General features: G+C 42.1%; 1 protein-coding gene across 1 annotated transcript in view; it reads left to right on the plus strand.

The window, feature by feature from the left end:
- EPHX3 (epoxide hydrolase 3) overlaps positions 1-23,736 on the plus strand; it is a 47,166-nt gene that overhangs the window by 9,326 nt on the left and 14,104 nt on the right. The window contains exons 3-5 of the mRNA XM_089661277.1: positions 8,716-8,801; positions 13,883-14,040; positions 15,592-15,720. Coding sequence (XP_089517403.1) covers positions 8,716-8,801; positions 13,883-14,040; positions 15,592-15,720 — 373 coding nt within the window. The remainder of the gene's footprint in view (positions 1-8,715; positions 8,802-13,882; positions 14,041-15,591; positions 15,721-23,736) is intronic.

Consider the following 23,736-nt stretch of genomic DNA (forward strand, 5'->3'; position numbering starts at 1 on the left):
GTGAGACCTGAACTTCATTTACTGCAGTGGGAAAGCCTATATCATTTTAATTGCCGCACAGCTATATAAAACTACTGTGCACCCAAAAAAATTGGGCCATTGGTGGGTAATTGGGAACAAGTGGCAAAAGCCAAGTAAAGATGGTGTTGAATCACCATAGTAACCAGTTAAACCAGAGGCTAGCATATAAACTGGTATGTGCCCAGGCTGTTTCCCTTAGGAAAGTCATGTGATGAAATGTATAGAGGAGGAGCCTATGGCATCAGCACAAACACCTGGAAGTGGGTGAATGGTTGCATATTGTGAGTTGCTGTTCTAAAATCCTCTTAACCACTTACCCTCCTGTGGATTTCTCCCCTTTCCTAACCAGGCCATTTTTTTGTGTTACGGCGCTGCGTTACTTTAACAATTGCGCTGTCATGCAACGCTGCACCCAAATTAAATTTACGTCCTTTTTTCCCAACAAATTGAGCTTTCTTTCGGTGGTATTTGATCGCCTGTGCGTTTTTAAATTTTTTGCGCTGTAAAAAAAAGACCAACAAGTTTGAAAAAAAAACCCAATATTTTGGACTTTTTGCTATTAAACAAATCCAGTAAAAAAAATTTAAAAAATCAAATTTCGTCATAAATTTAGGTCTAAATGTATTCTGCAACATGTCTTTGCTAAAAATAATCCCAATACGTGTAAAGTAATTGGTTTACGTGAAAGTTATAGCATTTAAAAATGGCAGTATAGATATTGGGATTTTTTTTTTCTACTAGTAATGGTGGCGATCAGATACTTTTTAGTGGGACTGCGGTGGACATTCTGACACTGGGGGGGGGGGGGGGGGAACTAGCTTGGTGTCACTGACACCCCAGTGACACCAATACAGTGATCAGTGCTAATAAAGAGCACTGACACTGTACTAATGACACTGGGCAGGAAGGGGTTAACATGAGAGGTGATCAAAGGGTTAACTATATGTAGGGAGTGTTTTACTAGGGGTACTTCACTGTAAGGACACTGATCGGGATGGCTGTGCTGTACAGCCATCCAGAGCAGTGTGCCCAAGCTGACAAGGAGGAAGACTCTTTGTAAACAACACAGTCTTCCTCCCCGTCGGAGATGCTCGGTAATCACCGGGCGCCGGCGGGTAATTACCGGTCGGGGTCCGGTGATTGACGGCCACCCGCGCCCCCTACCCAGAAGTTGCAAAATCACGTATATATACGTGATTTTGCAAACTCGTGCCGCCCTGTAGCAGTATTTCTGCTATAGGGCGGTCGGGAAGCGGTTAAGGGAGCAACAGTCCCTAAGGCTTGGTTCACACCAATGCATTTTGCGTTTTGTCTGTTTCCAGTGCATTTTGCATTTTTGCCGCTTTTTAAGTTTTTTTTTCCAGCGTGTGTTTTGTTTGTTTTTTTGTTAAAGGAGAAAGGTTTTTGTTGCTGGGCATAAAAAAAAAAAAAAAAATGCAAAACACGGCAAAAACGCACTACATGCATGTCCATTGAACACTATTGTACAAAAAAACGCTGCTTTTAAATAAAGTCCCTGACCTTTTCCAAAAACACAGCAGCTCAAAAAAGCGGAGATGTGAACATGTTCCACAGGAAATTATGCTAAATGGACTGTATTGCGTTTTTGCAAAAAGTACTAAAAAAATGCATTGGTGTGAAACAAGCCTTAAGGTGGTCTATAATGCAGTGCACCAGTATAATGTGCACTATAATATGTGAGTGTAATGTCATTATTTTGTTAATTAAGTAGTTTTAATTTGACAGAATTTGGTGCAATGATGGTTTTAATTTTTTTGAGCTATATGCTGGAGAGTGTACCACTGAGAGGATGTTGGTTGTGTTAGCTGCCTTGAGGAACCATATGGACATATGGCGACCACTCCAGAGGTGCCCAAGAGGTACTCAACCCCTTAAAGGGGAAGAAATAGGTCACAGTGAGGTCACATACAGTGGGGATCGAAAGTTTGGGCACCCCAGCTAAAAATTTGTATTAATGTGCATAAAGAAGCCAAGGAAAGATGGAAAAATCTCCAAAAGGCATCAAATTACAGATTAGACATTCTTATAATATGTCAACAAAAGTTAGATTTTATTTCCATCATTTACACTTTCAAAATAACAGAAAACAAAAAAATGGCGTCTGCAAAAGTTTGGGCACCCTGCAGAATTTATAGCATGCACTGCCCCCTTTGCAAAGCTGAGACCTGCCAGTGTCATGGATTGTTCTCAATCATCGTCTAGGAAGACCAGGTGATGTCAATCTCAAAGGTTTTAAATGCCCAGACTCATCTGACCTTGCCCCAACAATCAGCACCATGGGTTCTTCTAAGCAGTTGTCTAGAAAACTGAAACTGAAAATAGTTGACGCTCACAAAGCTGGAGAAGGCTATAAGAAGATAGCAAAGATGTCAGATGTCAATATCCTCTGATCGGAATGTAATTAAGAAATGGCAGTCATCAGGAACATTGAACATTGGAAGTTAAAGCAAGATCTGGAAGCCCAAGAAAAATATCAGACAGAACAGCTCGCAGGATTGTGAGAAAAACAATTCAAAACCCACGTTTGACTGCACGATCCCTCCAGAAAGATCTGGCAGACACTGGAGTTGTGGTACACTATTCCACTATAAAGAGATACTTGTACAAATATGGTCTTCATGGAAGAGTCATCAGAAGAAAACCTCTTCTACGTCCTCAACACAAAAATCATCGTTTGAACTTTGCAAATGAACATATAGACAAGCCTGATGCATTTTGGAAACAAGTTCTGTGGACCGATGAGGTTAAAATTGAACTTTTTGGCCAGAATGAGCAAAGGTACGTTTGGAGAAGAAGGGGCACAGAATTTAATGAAAAGAACCTCTGTCCAACTGTTAAGCATGGGGTTGGATCAATCATGCTTTGGGGTTGTGTTGCAGCCAGTGGCACAGGGAACATCTCACGAGTAGAAGGAAAAATGGATTCAATAAAATTTCAGCACATTTTGGATGGTAACTTGATGCCATCTGTGAAAAAGCTGAAGTTAAAGAGAGGATGGCTTCTACAAATGGATAATGATCCTAAACACACCTCCAAATCCACGGGGGATTACATCAAGAGGCGTAAACTGAAGGTTTTGCCATGGCCTTCACAATCTCCTGACCTCAACATAATTGAAAATCTATGGATAGACCTTAAAAGAGCAGTGCGTGACAGACAGCCCAGAAATCTCAAAGAACTGGAAGACTTTTGTAAGGAAGAATGGGCAAAGATACCTCAAACAAGAATTGAAAGACTCTTGGCTGGCTACAAAAAGCGTTTACAAGCTGTGATACTTGCCAAAGGGGGCAGTACAAGATATTAACTCTGCAGGGTGCCCAAACTTTTGCAGACGCCATTTTTTTGTTTTCTGTTATTTTGAAAGTGTAAATGATGGAAATAAAATCCATCTTTTGCTGACATATTATAAGAATGTCTAATCTGTAATTTGATGCCTTTTGGAGATTTTTCCATCTTTCCTTGGCTTCTTTATGCACATTAATACAAATTTTTAGCTGGGGTGCCCAAACTTTCGATCCCCACTGTATATTTATTTCATCACTTTTAGATCCATTTTAGGATCTTTTTGGGCACTATTGATTCATTAGGTCCCATTTGGACTTTTATTTGGCACATTTTTTTTCATTTGTATTTATACAAATTTGTTTATGTGAGTTTTGTTGGCACCTGTCATCATTGTCATTTTGCATGTTTATTATTATTATTTTTATTTTATTATTTGCATTTATTACATTATCTTTGTATCCATGTTTGTGGGTTTCATTATATTTTTATTGTATTAGCGCCACATTATTGTTTGTAATAGGTCACAGTGAGACCTATTTTTCCATATAGTTCAATATCTTCAGATGTGAGCCTAAGGTTATAGGTGGTGGAGCACGTGGGATTTGGATTCACTTATTGGCATTTACGATAAACAAACACGCTGGACTTTTATGCAATATTTGTAAATTCCTTACATTTATTGCGTTGATTATTCATTGTTATACCATATAAAATTTCCATCATGAAAGTTAACTTTTTGTAAATTGCGCCTTTGCGGTGGAAACGTGGTGGCCATTTTAGGGACCGGCCCATGAGGCATGCCAAACAAATCTGAGCCTACCTCTGAGGCAGCCGGATGTACTGGCGAAACTGGTCAGGAGGGCTATTTCCACACTGACTGGTCTCCTAATGGGCTTTGCCTTGGTGCCAACTGTAATGGGAGTCACTTTGGGTGGGGGGCTCATGGAACCCAGCTTACTTTCCAGAGGTTGGGAGACCCCTGTCTCAGCTCCCCATATCCCTCTTATGTGTAAGTCACCCTGTGTCTCTTAGGGGCACAGGGTGACTAATGGACGCTGAGAATGTGGTTGGAATTACTTCAGATGGGACGGTAATATTGATCAGCCATATGAAGACTATTCCTGGTTGTTGATTCTGAACTAGACATGTGAATTGAAAGAGCTGATTACGCTGGCCTCTCCTCTACTCTAGTGTAGGAGCAGGTCCGTCTGCTCTGTAGTGAGATCCTAATTCATCAAACCATTGTCTAGGTGTGAATTCCCATTCACCTTTTTGTTTTGGTCATCCAGCTAGTAACCTAATTAACTTACTGTTTAGAGTGTTAAGTCTATTTCTATATATAGCTGCGTTTGCATATGATCAAGTGATCAGTCTCAGTGTGTATTGTATAAAAAGCCCGTTTGAGTTTAAAATAAAGAGTTCAGACTGACTGGTGTCGTCTAGTCTTGTATGGTTGGCTGTGGTGTCTGTTATCGGTGTTCAGATGGGGAAGCAGTATTCTAACGGAAGTGCTCAAGCGCAGTCTGGGTCAGTTCCATTATATTTGTGGTGGAAACGTAGCGGCCATTTTAGGGACCGGCCCATGAGGCATGCCAAACAAATCTGAGCCTACCTCTGAGGCAGCCGGATGTACCGGCGAACCTGGTCAGAAGGGCTACTTCCACAATGCCTGGTCTCCTAATGGGATTTGCCTTGGTGCCAACAGCATGAAAAGTATCATTACCAACTTCACTATGACCTTATGTTACTGCTCTGAACTGTTCTACTCCTGAGGAACCTCTCGACTATTACATGTTTATGGACTGCCTCTCTTGTCTCATGAAATGCTACTCAATTGATGACCCATGAGTTTGTTTGTTTGGACCAGACTTTTTACAACAATGCACACCAATGTATGAGGAGGCCACAACTCTGTATACCAATCCTGCTCTGGACCACGCTCTTAATTATCAAGCACTAGAGGGAGGTAAGGACATGTATAATTAATTTCCTCCTCTGGATTACATGACGTCTGGAAACCACTTTGGGATTACTTCAGTGTTCATCCTTAATGTGTTATCTATATGGCTACAATCTCAGTGTAAGAGGGAGGTCACCATGATTTACATTGTGTACAAGATATCTTCCTCTGGACTTCACATTATTATCCATCTGGGGCTTTAACCAATCATATTTTCTTTCGAGTGGCATAAACTTGTGATACAAGAGATACAGTATCTACTTTTGAAGATGAGTTAAAGATATCTGAATTCAATATGTTGAGCGGTTATGGTCAATCTAAGAGTGTATGCTAAATGATTTCAATATATGGCATCCCATTGGGGGGAATAAGCAAGATTCATGGAGTGTGGTCTGTTTTTATATATATATAGATATATATATATTTTATATAATTAAAGGCATTGTTCATGCGCTTTGACTACCAGCCTTTTTGATTTAGAATATACGGGGGTGTGGAAATTGTTGAAAAAAACTACTTGTCCAGGGACTAAATTGGTGTCCCAATCTACATGTCCCTCATGACAATATACTTGTCCTGTTAAAAAAAAAAAAAAAATCTATTTTAACCAAAACTGTATTTAAATCTGAGGTGCTGTTAGGAATCTCTGGGACTTTTAAAATCAAAAGGGGCTTTATGGCAACTTAAACATTTAAATGTTTTTAACATTGCGCTGTTTTATCTCCTCCTTCCCTCCCTGCCTGTCTCCAGCACCGCACCTGGGAACTAGCAGGGAGGAAAAACACCTTGCAGTGTAAAGAGCACCGATTGGTGCTTGTCAGGAATGGGGAGTGTCCGGCTTATCCTTTATCCCTTTTGCGCCAGAGCCATTTTTGCGTTTTTTGCACAGGGTTAAAAAATCATTTTGGGCCTGAAGATTACACAAAACCCCCAAACATTATATATTTTCTGAAATCAGAGACCCTAGAGAATAAAATCGTGGTTGTTCTAATTTTTTATGATGCATGATATTACCACAAAGGTCTATGAAATGCACAATTTCAGTTAAAAATACACAAAATTAATTTTAGGGCACAAAAAAGCAACAAATTACCCTATTTTTTGGTAAAATATAAAAGATGAGGTTCCACAGAGTAAATAGATATCCAATATGTCAAACCTTAAATTTGCGTGCACTCATGAAATGGCAACAAACTTCAGTACCCTATATTTTTTTTATAGGCGACCCTTTAAAAGACCCTTATAGGTCATCAGTATAGTGTTATGGAGGAGGTCTGGTGCTAGATTATTTCTCTCATCCTGGCGCAGCGCTGCCGCCCAATTGCTTCCACACAGCCCACAGTTCCAGAATGCTTCCACCTGACAGGTGAGCCCTGCTGCTTGCCCACAGCAGGACTAAAGGTTGAAAAAACGTCCTGCCCGACGCCCGGAACTACATGTCCCAGGCGTCAGGCGATACAAATTCAACATCCCTGAATAGTAATAGTATAGAAAACCCACTAATCTTGGTTGAGTCCACAACTAATCTTTTTTGTTTGTTTTTATATCTGTATTTTGGATTTGGGACTCCCAGATCATTAATATACAGACCTTGAGGCATTTTGAAAGTTTTGATTAACTTTTTGAGTACTGTCCGTGATACTTTTTTTATTTGCGCTAACATACAATTTTGAGGACAAGCTTTCGGGGTATGTCCCCTTCTTCAATGTCCAAGCAGTACTATTACAAATCACAAAGTTTAAGCAGAATGTTAGAAGGGATGAAAAAAAAAAAAAAAAGGCTACAGATAAGATACAGCAAAAGCGAGGGGGGGGGGGATACTACACTCACACAGGGAGTCAAGCTTCAGCTAATAGTCATAAAACTGTCGGATAATGGTTGAGGAATCCCATGTCCAAGTTAAGGCCGTTATCTCTTGTGTCAAATAGAATTATCATTCTTAGTTCAAAAGTTTTAGTTCAAAAACTTCAGTACAAAGAGAAAAAAACAAACAACCATGTACCTCTAGTAACCACATACAACCCAGGACTAGAAGGAATAAGAAAAATAATCAAAGATTTACAACCCATCATAACAGAGGATGGACCTATGGAACTCTGAAAGAAATATTCCAGCAACCCCCAATACTGGCTTTCAGACAACCCCCAACCTCAGAAATAAACTAATCAGTAGGAAACTTCCTTCTGATTATGAGGTCACAAATAATGGAAGCAAACCCTGCAATAAGAAACGCTGCAAACTGTGCAACCAAATCAATCCATCAAAAAGTGTCAGACACTCAAAAGGGATCTTCAATATTTCCGGATCATCCAGCTGCACCTCCAGTAATGTTGTGTACCTTATCCAGTGCAGAAAATGCAGCAAAGGATATTATGTTGGTCAAACAGGACAGAAGTTGCAAACAAGGATGAATTTGCACAGACATACCATCAAGGAACATAAAGAAGATGATCTCTGCACACCTGTAGGACACCATTTCTCACAACCGGACCACACAATGGGAGACCTCAATGTTTTAGTTCTGAAAGGAAATTTCAAATCCATTCAGGAAAGAAAAACTGTTGAACTAAGAATGATAATTCTCTTTGACACAAGAGAGAACGGCCTTAACTTGGACATGGGATTCCTCAACCATTATCTGACAATTTTATGACTATTAGCTGAAGCTTGACTCCCTCTGTGTGAGTGTAGTATCCCCCCCTCCCCCCCTCCCCCCCTCGCTTTTGCTGTATTTTATCTGTAGCCTTTTTTTTTTTCATCCCTTCTAACATTCTGCTTAAACTTTGTGATTTGTAACAGTACTACTTGGACTTTGAAGAAGGGGACATACCCCGAAAGCTTGTCCTCAAAATTGTATGTTAGTGCAAATAAAAAAAGTATCACTGACAGTACTCAATTGTTTCTGTCGCAAATGCACTAATACGGCTACAATCACCTTGATTAACTTTTTGGAAATGCGTAGGAAGTCATTTTGTTGGGTGCACGATAGTTTTGTAAAACTTAAAATGGTGTAGATATACTGGGGTAGATTTACTAAAACTGGAGCACTCAGAATCTGGTGCAGCTGTGCATGGTAGCCAATCAGCTTCTAACTCCAGCTTGTTTAATCAAGCTTTGACAATAAAACCTGGAAGCTGATTGGTTTCTATTCAGAGCTGCACCAGATTTTGCACCATGCAGTTTTAGTAACTCTGCCTCACTATGTAGATGTGGGAAAACATGTCAGTGCAGGCAGCAGCCCATTAATACTCACACACTTTATGTTGACATTCTTTTGATTGAGGTAATTGTGCAGAGGGTATTTTGATTATTAATCATTGGGAAAGCCTGTCAACAGCTTGGCAAAGTGGCCTTTAGGGAAGGACTATAGGTCTGCAAGGGTTCCTCTGTTCTTTAATTCAGTAATGTTCTGCTCTTTGTTTGAACAGAGTTCTGGGATGCGCTTCCATTATGTGGCATCTGGAGCAAAAGGAAGCCCATTGATGCTGTTCCTACACGGCTTCCCTGAAAACTGGTAATGTGATTTGGTAATTATAGGTTCAATGTCCACATCTTTATGCTGATGAATTGCTTATCATAATATAAAGAAAATGCATAAAAATAAGACAAAACTGTCAGGATTGCCTATGGCAACTAATCAGATTTGAATTGGCATTTTCATAACTGAAAAACTCCACAATAATCTCTTTAATAAATAAAGAAACTAAATACAGGCGTACTTTGGTTTACGAACGCCTCGGTTAATGTAATTTCCGGTGTACGAATGGAAATCCATTGAAAATAATGCTTCAGTTTATGAATTTTTTCCCCAGGATGCATTGGGAGGTTTATAGCGCCAGCCCCGTGCCTTTTAAAGTGCACTTTATAAAGAGTTTTGAACAGATAAAGCTTTTTTTTACTTTTTTCTGACCTCTGGAACGGATTAATTGGTTTTCAATGCATTTATACATTTTTTAATCATGTCCCTGTACAGTATTTATGCCGTTACAGTGCACTTTATAAAGAGTTTTCAACAGATAAAACTTTTTTTGACTTTTTTCTGACCTCCGGAATGGATTAATTGGTTTTCAAGGCATTTACAAATTTTTTTTAATCATGTCCCTGTACAGTATTTATGCCTTTAAAGTGCACTTTATAAAGAGTTTTGAACAGATAAAAGACATTTTTATACTTTTTTCTGATTTCCGGAACAGATTAATTGGTTTTCAATGCATTCCTTTAGGAAATTGCGTTTCGGTTTACAAATTTTTCACAATACAAACGTTCTGGAGAGCTCATTAAATTCATAAACCGAGGTACGCCTGTATATGCAAAACCATTCTAATTTGCTATGAAATGTGCCTGTAGTCAATGTAACATACGAAAACTGGAACTGTGGTGCAGCAGTAATTTCGGCTAGTTTTTTGAGAGTCCTGTAAGCCATAAAACCCATGATACTTTATTGTGCATGTTTTTATCTTCACCTAGGAAGTCAATATTCTTACCTGGGCCTTTGCAATCTCCCATGCTCTGATTTTGGCTAATCAAAGTGATTGGCCAATAGCAAGCTGGAGGGCCATGCTTCAACTTTATAGCTTAAATTGTAAATTGCATATTACATCACTCTGAGCTTTGAGCTAGGCAGGCACTGTGTAAAGAAGCTGATTTACCAACATTACATTAGCTGCAGGTAGCAAATAACTATAGGTCTTATTACACTGTTATGTGTAGTAATTATTCACTGGAAGTTACTTTATAGCCTTTCATGTCCATGTAAGAATCCAGTGTTGCTGATATAAATAACAAACAGCTTCCTAGGGGGTAATTCTTAAAGAAGATCTAGCATTAAAATGTTTATTTAGCAGTTCTGTCCCCTATGTGACACAGTACATGTAATAATTTGCCCCATGTTTCTAAGTGCTTTCTAACACGAGTTATGAGTACCGACCTGCCCCCTTACCTCCTGCCATTGCCAATCCGACAACTGCTTTGAAGAAAATGGCTGATTCATAACTGTAGCTTGTGTCATATGTGAGCACTTTCCCCATGCAACTGCAAGAAGAATGCAGAAGCTGACATACCGGCATGGATGTCACTCCACTTCCTCAAACTCATGTTTTCCAAAACTGAGCTCATACTATTCCCCCCAGCCTGTGCCCCCTCCCCTGACTTCTCCATCAAGACCAATAATATAACCATCAGTTCCTCCCCTCATTCCAGGGTACTAGGTGTAATCCTAGACTCCCATCTGTCCTTTCAGCCCCAAATCCAGTCGCTGCCCAAATCTTGTAGACTTCACCTCCGCAACATCTCCAAGATACGCCCGTTCTTAACCTCGGAAACTACTAAGCAACTTATTAATTCCCTTGTTATCTCTCGCCTTGACTATTGTAACTCCCTCCTCATTGGCCGACCTAATCGTAGGTTATCAACTCTACAATCTATCATGAATGCTGCTGCCAGACTCATCCACCTTACTAACCGTTCCATATCTGCCACCCCTCTCTGTCAATCCCTCCACTAACCTCCACTCAGTGTCCTCCACCCCTCTCTGCCAATCCCTCCACTGGCCTCCACTCAGTGTCCTCCACCCCTCTCTGCCAATCCCTCCACTGGCTTCCCATTGCCCAACGGAAAAATTCAAAACATTAACAATAACATATAAAGCCATTTATAACTCTGCCCCAAATTACATCACCAATCTTGTCTCCAAATATCACCCAAACCAACCTCTCCGCTCCTCGCACGACCTCCTGTTCTCTAGCTCCCTTGTCTCCTCCTCCCATGCTCATCTCCAGGACTTTTCCAGAGCTTCCCCCATCCTCTGGATTTCTCTACTCCAATTTATCAGACTTATCTCTTCAGGGAAGCCTATCCTGCCCTCAGCTAACAATGGAATCTTCTACTCTTCCAACTAGTCCATCCCCCACCGTTTCTACCTTTTGTACCACCAGCCCATCCCTCTTAGATTGTAAGCTCCAAGGATCAGGCCCTCCTATCCCTCTTGTATTGAACTGTATTGTTGCTGTATTGTCTCCCATTATATTGTAAAACGCTGAGCAAACTGTTGGCGCTGTATAAATCCTGTATAATAATAATAATACCCCCTTCTCCCTCTACACTACTCTTGCCGTTGCTTGTCACAGCAAAGTGCTCACAGCCGGGATGAGCTTCAGCCATCTCCTTCAAAGTAGTTGTCAGGTTGGCCACAGCAGGAATTGAGGTGAGCAGGTTGGTACTCACAATTACTGTAGGGTTAGAAAACATTTAGAAACATGGAAATATGAGACAGGACTGTAAAATAAAAAAAATGATGGATCTTCTTTAATATCTCTATATAGGTTTATTTGGGAAACTCTTCCAGGTCTCTAATGTAATCAAAACATCAATTCCTTGCAATAGAAGAAGTAGTACTCTCACCTCTCTGGAACCCTATGTCTTCTGCCTTCCCTCTGCTCCACCACTGCAACCTCTGTCAGTCTCTTTGATCCTTTAACAGTTTACTTCTGCACTGCCTGGATAGGGTTGCTCATCAACAAACCTCTTAAAATCAGTTTTTGGGGAAGACATCCTAAACCTTCCAGTGTATCAAGGTCCCTGAGTGCATAATAAAGCCTGAATTTGTGAGATGAAGCGTAGCACTGTCATTCGGCTATGACTTTACTCATATTCGGTAAACTCAAGTCAGTATATGTTCCTTAAAGTGGAACTTCACCCATAACATTTTGATAACAATTGATGTTCTTTACCCACTTGCCGTCCTGAGGATTCACCCCCCTTCCTGACCAGGCAATTTTTTACGTTACTGCGCTGCGTTACTTTATCTAACAATTGTGCGGTCATGCAACGCTGCACCCAAATGAAATTTACGTCCTTTTTTTCCCACAAATTGAGATTTCTTTCGGTAGTATTTGATCACCTGTGCGGGTTTTTTTTTTGCGCAATAAAAAAATAAGACCGACAATTTTGAGAGAAAAACAATATTTTGTACTTTTTGCTATTAAACATGTCCAGTAAAAAAAAAAAATTCAAAAATTTCATCATAAATTTACACCAAAATGTATTCTGCGACATGTCTTTGCTAAAAAAAATCCCAATATGTGTAAATTAATTGGTTTACGTGAAAGTTATAGTGTTTACAAATGGCAGTATAGATACTGGGTTTTTTTTTTTTCTTTTTCTACTGCAGCGGACATTCTGACACTGGGAGGAACTGACTTGGTGTCAGTGACATCCCCAGTGACACCAATACAGTGATCAGTGCTAAAAAAAAAAGCACTGACACTGTACTAATGGCACTGGACAGGAAGGTGGTTAATATGAGGGGCGATCAAAGGGTTAACTATGTGTAGGGAGCATTTTACTAGGGGGCGGAGTGTGCTTCACTGTAAGCACACTGCTCTGGATGCTGTGCATAGCCATCCAGAGCATTGTGCCCGAGCCAATAGGGAGGAAAACTGTTAGTAAACAAAACAGTCTTCCTCCCCGTCGGAGATGCTTGTTAATCACTGGGTGATTACCGGCCGGGATCCAGTGATTGACAGCCGCGGCCGTGAATGGCGGCGCAGGTAGGGGTGCGTGACCCCTACCCAGAAATGCAAAAGCACGCATATATACGTGATTTTGCGCACCCCTGCCGCCCTGTAACAGTATATCTACTATAGGGTGGCGGGGAAGCGGTTAACAAAAGAACATACAATCAACATTAATAATTATGCTACCAAAATTAGCGTGTGCTGTAAATTGCCTCCAGCATTTCTCCTATTTCTTCTTGCTGGAGAATGCCATTTTGTTGAAGCCCAGAGCAGTCCTTATTGGAAACTCTCCCCCTCTTTATAGTCTCAAAAACTAAATATTGCTTTCTTCAATTCAGATATGTACATTTCCAGCCTTAATTGTATGTCTTGGCTCAGTTAGAGAGGACGGCTGACAGAAGCTTTACCGTGGTAAAGTTCACAGGTTGCTAATGATAAATAAAGGAGAGAATATCAGGGAGATAAGACACTGTACTTGTAAGTTTAACTCTTTTAGGTTCCATGGCTGCAGAGTTTGTCTTGTCACCTCTCCTACTTTTCTTTTCTCTCTCTAATCTGTGTTCCCTCCACACAACAGTACATTTTAGGCTGTCAGCTGATCAGCCTCTAGTGGCTCTGATTTTAGGTACAGTGGCACAGTGCTGAGAATCGAGAGCAACTGAGCATGTGCAGAACAGGGTGAAAATGCATTAATGGATTTTAAACAGTATTGGCACCTATTTGTAATATCTTACATCGTTATCAGGGCTTCATTTTCTGTTACATTTTAACTTCAGCATTAGATGAGTCATGTGACCTCTCATCAACAGCTACTTTTACTTACAGTTAGATTCCATTTCAACTCATGATGTTGGAGTGTGAATCAGGGAGAATATTAGTTTCCCAAATATTCTGGTATTGGCTCATCTGCCCTGTCTGGGCAAATTTTGGTTAGGGTAAACTGATTGACCCATCTCTAGTGAAGGGGCTACGCACTTGCCATGAGATGCTCTTGTGTCTGATTGTTTCTCTAAATAGTTTCCAAGTACTTTTTATGTTTCTTGTTACCTTTGACTTACTTGTAGGACTTTTTCCTTGGCAGGTACTCCTGGCGGTACCAGCTGGATGAGTTTTGCCAGGATTATTGGGTTGTCGCGGTTGATCTCAGAGGGTTTGGGGGTTCAGATGCGCCTTCTGAATTGCTGGATTACAAAATGGAGACTCTTCTGCAGGATGTTGAAGATCTCATTACAGGATTTGGTGAGGGCCTTGTGTATGTGTCTCATAAAAAGAAGGTATACAGTTGCAAGAAAAAGTATGTGAACCCCTTGGGATTACGTGGAGTTTTGCATGAATTGGGCATAAAATGTGCTCTGAACGTCATCTAAGTCACAACAATAGAAGAACACAGTCTGCTGAACATAATACTACACAAACATTAGATGTTGCCATGGTTTAATTGCACATAACATGTAAACATTCACAGTGCAGGGAGGAAAAAGTATGTGAGGCCCTAGCTTAATGACTTCTCCCAGAGCTAATTGGAGACAGGAGTGAGCCAACCTTGACTCCAATCAGTGTGATGATATTGGATGTGTTGCTGACAGCTGTCCTGCCCTTAAAAAACACACACCTGTTTTGGGTTTACTGGTTTCAAGAAGCACTGTCTGATGTGAACCATGCCTTGCAGAAAAGAGCTCTCAGAAGACCTACGATCAAGAATTGTTGACTAAGAAAGAAGGTAAAGAAGAATCCCAGAGTGTCAGCTAAAGACCTACAGAAATCTCTGGCACATGCTGACATTTTCGTTGACACATCTACAATAAGGAAAACAAACAAGAATGGAGTACATGGGAGGACACCACAGAGGAAGCCATTGCTGTCCAAAAAGAATATTGCAGCACGTTTGAAGTTTGCAAAAGAGCACCTGGATGTTCCACAGCATTACTGGCAAAATATACTGTGGACAGATGAAACCAAGATTGAGTTGTTTGGGAAGAACACACAACACTATGTGTGGAGAAAAAAAGGCACAGCACACCAACATCAAATCCTCATCCCCACTGTAAAACATGGCGGAGGGAGCATCATGGTTTGGGGCTGCTTTGCTGCCTCAGGGCCTGGACGGATTGTTGTCATTGATGGGAAAATGAATTCCAGAGTTTATCAAGACATTTTGCAGGAAAACGTACGACCATCTGTCCGCCAACTGAAGCTCCGCAGAGGATGGGTGATGCAACAGGACAATGACCCAAAGCATACAAGTAATTCAACAAAACAATGGCTGCAACAGCACAGAATACGCCTTCTGGAGTGGCCCAGTCAGAGTCCTGACCTCAACCCGATTGAAATGATGTGGCATGACCTTAAGAGAGCGATTCACACCAGACATCCCAAGAATATTGCTACACTGAAACAGTTTTATGAAGAGGAGCGGTCCAGAATTACTCCAGATCGTTGTGCAGGTCTAATCTGCGACTACAGGAAACGTTTGGTTGAAGTTATTGCTGCCAAAGGAGGGCCAACCAGTTATTAAGTCCAAAGGTTCACATACTTTTTCCTCCCTGCACTGTGAATGTTTACATGTTATGTGCAATTAAACCATGGCAACATCTAATGTTTGTGTAGTATTATGTTCAGCAGACTGTGTTCTTCTATTGTTGTGACTTAGATGACGTTCAGAGCACATTTTATGCCCAATTCATGCAAAACTCCACATAATCCCAAGGGGTGCACATACTTTTTCTTGCAACTGTATAATGTGTAATGCCCATATGTCGTGCTGAATTGTTACTTTTCTCTCTCCTACAGGTTACTCGAGCTGTGTTCTGGTCGGCCATGACTGGGGGGGTACCTTGGCATGGACATTCGCAGTCCGTCACCACAACATGGTTTCTCGTCTCATAGTTATGAATGCGCCTCACCCGTCAGCCTTTCATGGTGATACATTTTTAATGCAAAAACTTTCTACACTAACCTTAGTGTTGTTCCACAATAAAGTACAACCATACCTCTATTTACCACAAGATGGTGGTGTGGAGCTGTATGTGTACTGTCTATTGGGCTTCATGTTTATTACATGGAGGAGAAGTGGAAATGTAGCCAGAAACTTTTGCTTGTCTGCTTTCATTTCATTAGACCAAGGGGTCTCCAAACTTTCTAAACAGAGGGTTACTTTACTGTCCTTCAGACTTTAGGGAGGCCGAACTGTGGCCAGTGGGAGAAAAATTGTCCTGGCATCAGTGGGAGTAAACAGTACATCCTTGGTATTAGGGCAAAGAATAGTGCCCCATCTTTGGTGTCAGTGGGAGGAATAGTGCCCCATCGTTGGTGTCAGTGGGAGGAATAGTGCCCCATCGTTGGTGTCAGTGGGAGGAATAGTGCCCCATCATTGGTATCAGTGGGAGGAATAGTGCCCCATCGTTGGTGTCAGTGGGAGGAATAGTTCCCCATCGTTGGTGTTAGTAGAAGGAATAGTGCCCCATTGCTTGTGTCAGTCGGAGGAATAGTGCCCAATTGTTGTTGTAAGTGGGAGAAATATTGCCTCAGTGTTGGTGTTAATGAAAGGAATAGTGCTCCATCCTTGGTGTCAGTGGGAGGAATAGTGCCCCACAGGGGCGGACTGACAACTCATGGGGCCCCCGGGCAATAGGGGATCATGGGGCTCCTGTGTCCTAGCCCACACTCAAACCACACCCAAAAAAGCCTATGAAAGGTACCAGGGTCATCTCATGGGGCCCCCTACTGACCCCAGGCCCTTGGGCAGCGCCCGTGTTCCCAAATGGTCAGTCCGCCCCTGGTGCCCCATCATTGGTGTCAGTGGGAGGAATAGTGCCCCATCGTTGGTAAGAGAAATAGTGTCCAGTTATTGATGTCAGTAGCAGGAATTATGCCCCATTGTTGGTATCAGTGGGAGACATATTGCCTGATTGTTGGTGTTAATGAAAGGAAAAGTGCCCCATCGTTGGTATCAGTGGGAGGAATAGTGCCCCATCGTTGGTATCAGTGGGAGGAATAGTGCCCCATCGTTGGTATCAGTGGGAGGAATAGTGCCCCATCGTTGGTATCAGTGGGAGGAATAGTGCCCAATCGTTGGTATCAGTGGGAGGAATAGTGCCCCATCGTTGGTGTCAGTGGGAGGAATAGTGCTCCATCGTTGGTGTCAGTGGGAGGAATAGTGCCCCATCGTTGGTGTCAATGGGAGGAATAGTGCCCCATCATTGCTATCAGTGGGAGGAATAGTGCCCCATCGTTGGTGTCAGTGGACGGAATAGTGTCCCATCGTTGGTATCAGTGGGAGGAATAGTGCCCCATCGTTGGTGTCAGTGGGAGAAATGGTGCCCCATCGTTGGTATCAGTGGGAGGAATAGTGCCCCATCATTGGTATCAGTGGGAGGAATAGTGCCCCATCGTTGGTATCAGTGGGAGAAATAGTGCCCCATCATTGGTATCAGTGGGAGGAATAGTGCCCCATCGTTGGTGTCAGTGGGAGAAATAGTGCCCCATCGTTGGTATCAGTGGGAGGAATAGTGCCCCATCATTGGTATCAGTGGGAGGAATAGTGCCCCATCGTTGGTGTCAGTGGGAGGAATAGTGCCCCATCATTGGTATCAGTGGGAGGAATAGTGCCCCATCGTTGGTGTCAGTGGGAGGAATAGTGCCCCATCGTTGGTATCAGTGGGAGGAATAGTGCCCCATCATTGGTATCAGTGGGAGGAATAGTGCCCCATCATTGGTATCAGTGGGAGGAATAGTGCCCCATCATTGGTATCAGTGGGAGGAATAGTGCCCCATCATTGGTATCAGTGGGAGGAATAGTGCCCCGTTGTTGGTAAGACAAATAGTGTTCTGTTATTGATGTCAGTAGCAGTAATTATGCCCCATTGTTGGTGTCAGTGGGCGAAATAGTGTCTTTTATCAGTGGGAGTAAAAGTGCCCCAAGGGCCGGAATAATACAAGCAAAGGGCCTCATCTGGCCACCAGACCGCAGTTTGGAGACCACTGTATTAGACAATTAGGGGTTGGTTTGCTAAAACTGTAGATTGCAAAATCTGGTGCAGCTGTGCATGGTAGCCAATCAGCTTCTAAGTGCTCGGTCATACCGATGCAATTTGGGAATTGAAATCGCACCTGAAATCGCATCTAACGAATGTAAATGTCAGTATCATAACATTTTCGATTTGCTGCAGCGTGATTTCTAAAGTAGTTCTTGCATAACTTGTTCTGCAGTTTTGTTGTGATTTCACATACATAGAATATAATGGAAATCGCACGGCAAATAGCAAGAAATCATTGAAAATCTTCGCAAGTAGCAATAAAGTCTTCAGAAATCGCACCTGAAATCGCACACAAATCGTGCAATTTTTAAATCGTAGCGGTGGGACCTTCGCTTGTTCAGTTAAGCTTTGGCAAAAAAAAACCTGGAAGCTAACTGGTTTCTATGCACAGCTGCACCAGATTTTGCACACTCCAGTTTCAGTAAATCAACCCATATGTTTCAGTTTTAATGAAGCCCAATATTCGTGTTGTCTTTCTGTTTATTTGTTTAACACTGTCATAGTGAATAGCAAACAAACAGTATTAACATTATAAACAGTACAACATAAAAGCAAACACGTATGAGGTCACAATTTAACTAGTTGCTGGGAATAAAACAAAAGAACTTAAGAACAACATAAAAAAAGTACATAAGGTATAGTCCTGTATCAAATCGGGCATAAAAACATTACATGCACTCACCAGCCTACAGTGTACTTACCATGCAACTGTACACAACACAAGGGAGGGGATGGGATTTACTAGAATTGGTGCACACAGAATCTGGTGCAGCTGTACATAATAACCAATCAGCTTCTATGTTTAAGCCCCTGGTCACATCAAAGCCGATTTTGAAATCATGCGACTTCACTGTATTTCAAAATCGGGGGACCTGCCGATTTCAGTTGCAATTTGCAAGACGTGACACAAATGTCTATGCAAATCGCACCAAATGTAGTGCATGTGCTACTTTAGAAATTGGTACTGCTCCGACCAAGTCGGAACCGCACTGATATGACCGCTGTAATAGCGGACAATAGGGTGCAATTTGACATATGATTTGCAAGTCGCATGGCATGCAAATCACATGCCAAGTCACACCCGATGTGACCGGGGTGTTATTGTCAAAGTTTAATTGAACAAGCTAGAGATTGATTGGTTACTATGCACAGCTGCACCAGATTCTGTGTGCTCTAGTTGTAGTAAATCCCCCTAAGACACCATGAACAATGACTGTTTTAATAACGCTGGTAATGTTAGCTGTGTAAAGTCATGTTAAAAGCGTGAGTTTTTTAGCGTTTTTGCATTAGCGTTTAGCGGTGTTTGTGTTTTTTAACTTTTTCTGTTTCTAAAAAACCGTCCAAAAACACCGGTTTGCTGCGTTTTTCAGCGTTAGTGTTTTTATAGCCAAAAAACTCCTCTAGAAACACACTAGTTCTGGGTTTTTTACCAGCCAAAAAACGCCCCAGCTAAAAAATGCTGATTAAAGTCTATGTGTGCATGGATACATAGGATAACATGCTGGGGAGTTTACTGGCTGTAGAAAAAACAGGTCAAAAGCCAAAAACAGCTGCTGTAAAAAATGTCCAGTGTGTATGAGGACTAAAAGCATTTAGGGGAGCCAGGAGGAAAGACGTCACTGAGACCCCGTTCACATGGGCTTAAGGCTACGTTCACACTAGCGTTGTGTGCAGGCGGCAGAAAGGCGTTTGGGAAGCGTTTTTACCAAACGCCTCTGCCAATTCTGCACATTACAGCACATGGTGCTGTTCTAACGGGAGCGTTTGCGTTGCCTCGCGGCAAAACGGACGCCTCTGGTCGAGTCAGGAGGCGCTGAAGCCTCCTATTCTAGTCTATGGTGCCACTCCGCAAACGCCCGGCCGGCGTTTGCGACGCGGTTGCGGGGCGTTTGCGGAGCGGTAACACCATTCAAACTGCATTATAGGCATTTGTCGGGCGTTTTTAACGCTTGGCAAACGCCTAGCAACTGCCCCTAAACCGCGCATGCGGCGTTTGCGGAGCGTTTGCCGAGCGTTAAAAAACGCTCCGCAAACGCCAGACCAATGCTTGCCAAACGCTATAGGGGCGTTTGGCAAGCGTTGGTAAAACAGCCAAGTGTGAACGAGCTCTTAGTGTGTATAACAGCAGTGTATACAGCAAGCTTTGAACAGCTTTGCTAAAAGCCTTAGAAGAACTCTTCACTCCCAGTATAGGGAAGTTGAAAAACTACCTTCATGTGACTGCTGACTGTAACATTAAACAAACTGCTAGCAGGTTTTCAACAAGCTTAAGGCAGCTCTAAAGCCTGTTAAACCTACTAGCAGTTTATGTAAAGCGACAGTCAACACTCCCATTAGGATCTGTGGTTAAAGCGGTTTGAATCCCTCATAATTTTTTTTAGCTTAACAGACTGAGCACAAAATCTAAAACTTTCCAGTAAACTATTTGTTAAAATGTATACCACAGCATTTGCAGTTTGTAACTTTCAGTATTGCTGGCTTCTGGTCTCCCAGTGCTGCTTCCCTGAACTTCCACTCTTCGCAGAAAAGAGTTAAAGAATATGTTTAACTTTTAATAAAAAAAAATGAATGCCCATTTTTTTGCAGCCCGTAAACCATTGCACCAGCAATCAGCAGATCGCTGGTGCCATGCAGGACTCTTGCAGACCTGTCAGTGTATCTGTGTGCCTATACATTGTAAAGGGAAGCAGACACACACTGAAAGGAAGAATCAATGAACTACCATAGCACTTAACAGCGCTGTGGTAGTTCATTGAGTACTACAAGCCGACAGCCGCAAAGGTTGTCAGAACTGGTAGTTTTTCCATTCACAGAATACTGAATGAGTAATGCATGGCCACGTTTTTTTTAAATTGTGACAGCTAGCAGGGGACAAGATCCCCCACTAGATGTCATGGCGGGGGACAGTCCTTTTGTAACATGTTACGTCCTGAATATGGGTGTAACATGTATCATGTTAAGAAAGATGGACTTATCCCTTAACAATTAACGGTGCAGTCTTGAGCCAGTTTTGTAGCTTGGAGAGGAGAGGAGAGGAGGAGCAGGGGAGTGCAATGGCATCCTAGATCATGGGGCTGTGTGTTTCTATTGATGCACGGGGAGATTGTGTAGGGAGACACAACTTTTGTCCATGCATGCAAAGGTGACTCTATAGGATAATGTAAGAGAAGGGAGCCACCCTGAAATCTGGAGTAGCAGTCATGGCACCAACTTAAACAGGAAGATAGGCAAGGATTAAAATATAAAGAAACTGAATACTCAGTAAATTAAACAAGATGCTGAAATTGCTTTAAAAAGTAAGGGTTTAACCACTTGCCCTCCAGAGGATTTACCCCCCTTCCTGACCAGGCCATTTTTTGCGATAAGGCGCTGCGTTACTTTAACTGATAATTGCGCGGTCATGCAACACTGCACCAAAATTAAATTTATGAATTTTTTCCCACAAATAGAGCTTTCTTTTGGTGGTATTTGATTGCCTGTGCGTTTTTAAATTTTTTTGCGACCAACAATTTTGAAAAAAACCCGATATTTTTGACTTTTATCTGTAAAGCATATCCATTAAAAAATTTTAAAAATCAAATTTTGTCATAAATTTAGGCCAAAATGTATTCTGCGACATGTCTTTGCTAAATAAAATCCCAATACGTGTAAATTAATTGTATATATGAAGTGCAGCGCTCGGTATTAGAAAACAAATATATGTATTGGAATGGAAGTTGATCCCATACAAATGCTCAAAAAACAAAGAAATAGTCCAGGAAATTAATATGAAAATTAAAGTGCTCAGGTGACATGAGAGTTGGGTATCTGTGTGGTAGTGATAAAGCAATGCGCACTCACCGAACGCGCATATTAAATGTGCTTTTTTGTATAAAAAATCCAGATGTCATCTGATGGTGGATGGTCCTCCTCCTATTTGGTGTGAGGCTGGTAGTCCTCTTCCACTAGGGGTTCCCCTATGTGCTCCTGGTAGGTGGTATCCCTCTGGGTGAGCTGGGTTCCACTATGTAGTAGTAATCCGTCCCAGGAACATGTCTGTGAACTAAAGTACTCCCCCAGGGGATGACAAGGACACTTCCATAGTGTAGTAATTTGTAAGAAGCTTTATTGTGATGCATCAAGGTAAAAACAACAACGACCCCCCTCTGAGGACGTGCTTGAGCACGATACGCGTCAGGAGCAGCCACACCACGCCGTGACGTCACGCCGCCGGAGCAACGTGGAGCTCCGGCGGCCATCTTACTACACCAGACGGTCAGTCCTTACAGATCACTGTCTGCAACTACTTATTATGTTGTTTTTACCTTGATGCATCACAATAAAGCTTCTTACAAATTACTACACTATGGAAGTGTCCTTGTCATCCCTTGGGGGAGTACTTTAGTCCACAGACACGTTCCTGGGACGGATTACTACTTCATATATACATTGTTGTTTTTAGGGTGATATTGGTACCTTTTTTGTGCATAGCAGCTTGTTACTTATATACTTAGGCGCTTTTACTACTTTCCGCATACACGTGTAAATTAATTGGTTTACATGAATGTTATAGCGTTTACAAATGGCGGTTTATATACTGGAATTTTTTTTTTTACTAGAAATGGCGGAAAACAATATTTTCTCCCAACTTCCTGCTGCATCCCTGGAATAGGAAGTAAAAGGAAATTTCCCCAGTGATACACAGACAGATACTTACAGATCAGCATTAACCCCTTTCCTTCCACCTCTCGACAGCCATTTAGGTGGGTCTTAATGCCAGAAAGCAGAGCGGCTTAGCAATCACATGGTTGATTGGTTCTCCCAGCGATCACATGATCAGGATTCAAGTTTATGCGCTGCAACACTCTGCTGTGACAGGCGGTGTGATGAGTTGAGTGGTGTGATAAATGCAGCATACAGCATCTTCCAGAGGTGAGTACACTCCTCACATTTTTGTAAATATTTGATTCTATCTTTTCATGTGACAACACTGAAGAAATGACACTTTGCTACAATGTGGCGTAGTCAGTGTACAGCTTGTATAGCATGTAAATTTGATGTCCCCTCAAAATAACTCAACACACAGCCATTAATGTCTAAACCGCTGGCAACAAAAGTGAGTACACCCCTAAGTGACAATGTCCAAATTGGGCCCAATTAGCCATTTTCCCTCCCTGGTGTCATGTGGCTCGTTAGTGTTACAAGGTCTCAGGTGTGAATGGGGAGCAGATGTATTAAATTTGGTGTTGTCGCTCTCACTCTCTCATACTGGTCACTGGAAGTTCAACATGGCACTTCAGGGCAAAAAACTCTCTGAGGATCTGAAAAAAAGAATTCTTGCTCTACACAAAGATGGCCTAGGCTATAAGAAGATTTCCAAGACCCTGAAACTGAGCTGCAGCACGGTGGCCAAGACCATACAGCGGTTTAACAGGACAGGTTCCACTCTGAACAGGCCTCGCCATGATCGACCAAAGAAGTTGAGTGCACGTGCTCAGAGTCATATCCAGAGGTTGTCTTTGGGAAATAGATGTATGAGTGCTGCCAGCATTGCTGCAGAGGTTGAAGGGGAAGGGGGGGGTCAGCCTGTCAGTGCTCAGACCATACACCACACACTACATCAAATTGGTCTGCATGGCTGTTGTCCCAGAAGGAAGTCTCTTCTAAAGATGATGCACAAGAAAGCCCACAAACAGTTTGCTGAAGACAAGCAGACTAAAGACATGGATTACTGGAACCATGTCCTGTGGTCTGATGAGACCAAGATAAACTTATTTGGTTCAGATGGTGTCAAGCGTGTGTGGGGGCAACCAGGTGAGGAGTACAAAGACAAGTGTGTCAAGCATGGTGGTGGGAGTGTCATGGTCTGGGGCTGCATGAGTGCTCCTGGCACTGGGGAGCTACAGTTCATTGAGGGAAA

Source organism: Staurois parvus, unplaced genomic scaffold (assembly GCF_062004578.1).
Source record: "Staurois parvus isolate SC_StPar_1 unplaced genomic scaffold, SC_StPar_1.0 ptg001328l, whole genome shotgun sequence".
In the NCBI taxonomy this organism is placed as follows: domain Eukaryota; kingdom Metazoa; phylum Chordata; class Amphibia; order Anura; family Ranidae; genus Staurois; species Staurois parvus.